This window comes from Chelonoidis abingdonii, chromosome 3 (genome assembly GCF_003597395.2).
Source record: "Chelonoidis abingdonii isolate Lonesome George chromosome 3, CheloAbing_2.0, whole genome shotgun sequence".
NCBI lineage: Eukaryota > Metazoa > Chordata > Testudines > Testudinidae > Chelonoidis > Chelonoidis abingdonii.
Window position 1 is genome coordinate 79,367,036 of NC_133771.1, and position 4,881 is coordinate 79,371,916.

The 4,881-nt window shown below is 45.5% G+C and overlaps 1 protein-coding gene across 1 annotated transcript; it reads right to left on the bottom strand.

Annotated features, from left to right (window-relative positions):
* Positions 1-6: 6 nt before the first annotated feature.
* Positions 7-2,438, bottom strand: LOC116820482 (uncharacterized). The gene has a single exon (XM_075063854.1). The coding sequence runs from the start codon at positions 2,295-2,297 to the stop codon at positions 1,467-1,469; it is 831 nt and encodes a 276-aa protein (XP_074919955.1). The 5' UTR covers positions 2,298-2,438; the 3' UTR covers positions 7-1,466.
* Positions 2,439-4,881: the final 2,443 nt, after the last annotated feature.

Consider the following 4,881-nt stretch of genomic DNA (forward strand, 5'->3'; position numbering starts at 1 on the left):
GGAGAAGCGATACAAATGCATTAGACGCTAGAGCAAAACTAAGACACCAAACCACAGACTCTGGACTCCGCATTCATGTATCCTGCAGTCTGAACTTGGAATCTGACACATTCCCTCATTGGCTACCATCATTTTCCCAGCATGGAAGTGCTTCTTGTCCAACAAGGCAGCCAGATTGGGACCCATAGGCATGGAATGGCTCTGAAGGAATCAGCTCTTTCTCTCTGTGCTTCATTAAACTTTGGATCCAAATGGTAAAAGACAGTTGTGCCCAATTTAATCATGGCGTCCTTCAGGAGTGTGACCGATGCCACTTAACTAGGGAGAATATTCTAAAAATAGTTGACCTGGGCCACAGGTCACCCTAGCTTCCATCTCTGAGGTGAAAATCAACCACCAGCACCTGCGATTTCAACCTGAGTTCTTGGCAAACCTTTGACCTTACTTGGAGTAATTTGACACGTCTCTGGCGTAGAATAGTTCCGAGTTATTTACTAGAGAATCCTCTTCCCAGCCCTTTAGAAAAAATATTGACCTAACCAACTGAACAACAGGGGGATTGGGACGGTGATGGGGAATAAGGGAATCCCTCTGACTTACCCTATCTTCCTCTGTTGTTACAGAGGGTGACATGACATTTTTCCCCATCCCTGCCCTGTTCCTGCTGTTTGTTATAGTTCAGTATATTTTAAGTGAGGAAAATGGTAGTAAAAATATCTGCTCTCCAGCACAACCTGAAGCAACAACAGAGTAACTGGGAATGAAAGAATTGGTTTCCAAAGGGGGAACTTGATGACTAATAATTGCTTTGAAATGGGGGAAACAGTATAACTGTGAAGTTCAAGGTTTGTTTAGGTCAGGTCAGGGGGGAAGCTAATGCCAACCACTGCACCTGGGCTGCATCTACTCTACAACTATAATTGTTTTTTTACACCAAGATCACTAACTTGAGCAGCCAACGCCACGTGCAGCCCTAGTGGATGGAAGGCACAGGTAGTTTTTGCCTCAGTGTAGCTTGTTGGGATGATACCTCTCCCCCCTACCTGGAGCGGATGAACATTCCTGGCTGGAGGGACACACACTCCTATGACTCAAAAGGAAAGGAGTTGATAGAAAAGATCACAGGACTGACCCCAAAGTAGGTGAGATGTAAAAGGCAGAAGCAGACAATTTATCTGGTGGAGCTGAGAGATCACAGTGAAGATGGTGCACAGACCACTATGTGAGAATTAGCAAATGCGATTTTTTTTTAAAAAAAAAAAAATCTTTTCCCAGCCCTAATCAAGGCATTTGTAACAGTTCTCCAATGTGGATTTTGTGATGTCTAATAAGGTGTGAGCTCTTTTTGAAGTTTTCCCGCACTAAGAACATCCATAAGGTTTCTCACCTGTGTGGATTCTCCCATGTCTGCTCAGGGCAGAGCTGTGATTAAAGCTTTTCCCACACTCAGAGCACACGTTGGGCATCTATCCAGTGTGGATTCTCTGATGTGTGATAAGGTGTGAACGCTGACTAAAGCTTTTCCCGCACTCAGAACATCCATAAGGTTTCTCACCCGTGTGGATTCTCCCATGTTTGCTCAGGGTAGAGCTGTGATTAAAGCTTTTCCCACACTCAGAGCACACGTAGGGCTTCTCTCCTGTGTGGATTCTCTGATGTCTGATAAGGTTTGAGCGCTGATTGAAACTTTTCCCACACTCGGAGCACGTGTAGGGCGTCTCTCCTGTGTGGAGTGTCTGATGTGCGATAAGGTGTGAACAACGATTAAAGCTTTTCCCGCACTCAGTGCATTCATAAGGTTTCTCACCTGTATGGATTCTTCTATGTGTGGTCAGGGAAGAGCTGCGATTAAAGCTTTTCCCGCACTCAGAGCACATGTAGGGCTTCTCTCCTGTGTGGAGTCTCTGATGTGTGATAAGGTTTGTACACTGACTAAAGCTTTTCCCGCACTCAGAGCATCCATAAGGTTTCTCACCCGTGTGGATTCTCCTATGTGTGGTCAGGGAAGAGCTGTGAATAAACCTTTTCCCGCACTCAGAGCACATGTAGGGCTTCTCTCCTGTGTGGAGTCTCTGATGTGCGATAAGGTGTGAACGCCAACTAAAGCTTTTCCCGCACTCAGCGCATCCATAAGGTTTCTCACCCGTGTGGATTCTCCTATGTGTGCTCAGGGCAGAGCTGTTATTAAAGCTTTTCCCGCACTCAGAGCACATGTAGGGCTTCTCCCTTGTGTGGATTCTCCGATGTGTGATAAGGTTTGAGCGCTGATTGAAGCTTTTCCCGCACTCATGGCACATGTAGCGTCTCCCTTCCAAGTGGATTCTGTCACGTGTTATAAGGCCTGAGTGGCTACTGAAGTTTTCCTCTGGCCTCTGCTGAGTCTCACAGGCTTTGGCTTTTTCTGGGACTGCACAACTCCCGGAAACATTCCCCTAAGCTATTCCTCTTTGGATCTGCCTGATACGTCTCATTGTTTTACTTGGATCAGTCGTCATCCTGCTGGTGTTGCTCATCTCGATTCTTCACTTCCAATTCATTCACTATTTATTACTTAGATTCGGATTCGTCATGATCTAATATCCAATGACTTTGGTCACTTCCTCTAGTTTGCGAATAGATTTAAGGAACTTTGCAGAGAGGAATGGAAAAGGGATTTAATCACTACAAATTAATGCGATGGAAGAGACATAATCCTACAAGGGAATTGATCCTCCATCAAACCTTCTCAGAGAGAGGGAAGGGATCAAGTTTTCTGTGTCTGCATTCTCTACATCTCATCAGTCATGGAATGTGTAACATGGGGAGGTGACCTTCTGCCTTGTCAGTCAGTGTGTTAGCAAGAAACATGAATGACATTCTGCCAAAAGTGATTTTTTCCATTCATCCGCTGCAGTGCGAAGAATCCTTGAACTGGGAGACTAAAGGGTTAGGGCATCCAAATGTTCTCTGATTCCTAAGATCAGTGCTCGTTGCTTTTAACCTAATTATCTCAATCTTGCAGGCGCTATCGGAGCACTTTGCGTTTCGAGGCCTGGAGGTTGGAAGCCATCAAGCATTCTTCCCCTCGGTTCAGACTGCGACGACGAGATAACACCATCAGGTATTGGAAATATGAAACGCCTACTACCAGGCAAAAGACGACAAGGGAAGGGTCAGTGTCAATTGTGGGATAAACTTGACAAGTCGATATTCCAGGTTGTAATGCCTGCTCATCTAAAATGACAGTAAATACCTTGAAGCCAGCTGCCTTGGCTCAAGTGGCAGAAGTATGTATAGTATTTATATATATAACATCCTCTCCAGCAATAAACATTATCTATGCTGGTGTGAACTCCTTTCGTATTGTTTATTTTATGGTCACCACTTTTACCATGTTAATCTGTCTGGTTCTCTATGTTTTTTCCTTATTCTTGCTTTTATTATCATGATTTGTGTCTTAATTGTTTGTGATGTAATATTATTGTATGTGGTTATTATTTTATATTGGTTGTGATGAAGTTATGTTCAAAGTTGATGCAAGTTTTCAAGTTATGTTGTGTGTAGTTTGTGTTTGGGCACAAAGTTTCCTGCTATCTGTGTCCTAGCATTCGGATGCGATTTGCTCAACCCAGTGGATCGAATTGTCTCTGGATGGAAGCTTCACAGTCTGGGTCAGCTGCTCCAGTCTCTGATGGCCAAAGGCGTTGCGAGTTCTGGGCGAACCTGGGACGTGTTCTACTAACCATAGGTTCTTCCACAGCCATCGCATGAAACCGTGGATCGCCTTGTCCAAATGCTCCTGTAACAGCTGGCATGACAGCCACTACAACCCCCTGGGCTACATTCCATGGTCCCACACAAACACTTCCTTTATCCTCACAAGAACCCCTCCTGTGCGATAATCCCAATCCCTCCAGTAGCACACCTCTCATCTCAGCTCTGCGACTTTTGCTCCAGCTTCTTGTCGCACCTAAAGTGCACCTTAAACCGGCCTCTTTATAGGCTCAATTGTCGCCATAGGCCATTTTTGTTTTAGTAAAAGAAAGGCGTCTCATTTTGAGAGTCAGAGATTCTTGTTCCTAAAGGAAGCCAAGGGTCGGTGTCAAACCCAGCATCAATCACCCTGTGAGCCGTATACAGACAGATAAGCATGTCTCCAACAACAAGTAGGGGTCGTTTAGCCAAGTAGCTTCTGCTAGCGTAGAAGCCCTGGCCTGGACTGGAAAGGAGAAGGACTAGGGGGCCATCCGTACAATTATACGTAAAATCTGAGACATGAATGAGTAAAAGCCCCCAGACAAAACCATTCTCACGCCAGAATAAGGGCGGTCCTGCTGTCAGTGAAAGGATAGATCGCCTCTCACACTGGGTGCGTGGTACCGCCGTGGTTTGCCTCTCGCCGCAGATACATGTGAGATAGCGTATGACTGCAAGAGAGTGGTCATGCGCGCGCGTACTAGAGGAGATCATGGACGAGGAGGAACAACGGAGATGGCTGCATAGGCATATGGACGAACGTGCTCTCAGATCTTAGCAGCTTCAGTTGCTCGTGTTCATCATTACAAAACCACGCCCTAATCGCTATACATATAAAAGAAACGGTCTGTGAAGAGCACGCGGAGTTAGCGACATGGTTACAGTTTCAATGGGCGGTATGGCGTTCCAAAGTAAGTACAGACTCTAAGTTTGCTGAGGGTAGAATCTTTTGTTTTACAATGGAATAGGAGAGTAAGAATAAATGCTTAAGGGTTTATATATTGTGATGGCACGAGGATGAAGGTCTAAGCATAGATTTCCGCTGCAAGAGATAAGGACAGCGGAACAGGAAGCGTTGTACCGGTGAGCTCGGCACAATAAGGGAGACAGATATGTATTGAACAGTAAGAGCCCTCTCCGGGTCTG

Bases quoted from the DNA above. Each gene is read 5' to 3' on its own strand.
- LOC116820482 (XM_075063854.1), bottom strand. From the start codon at position 2,297: ATGTGCCATGAGTGCGGGAAAAGCTTCAATCAGCGCTCAAACCTTATC.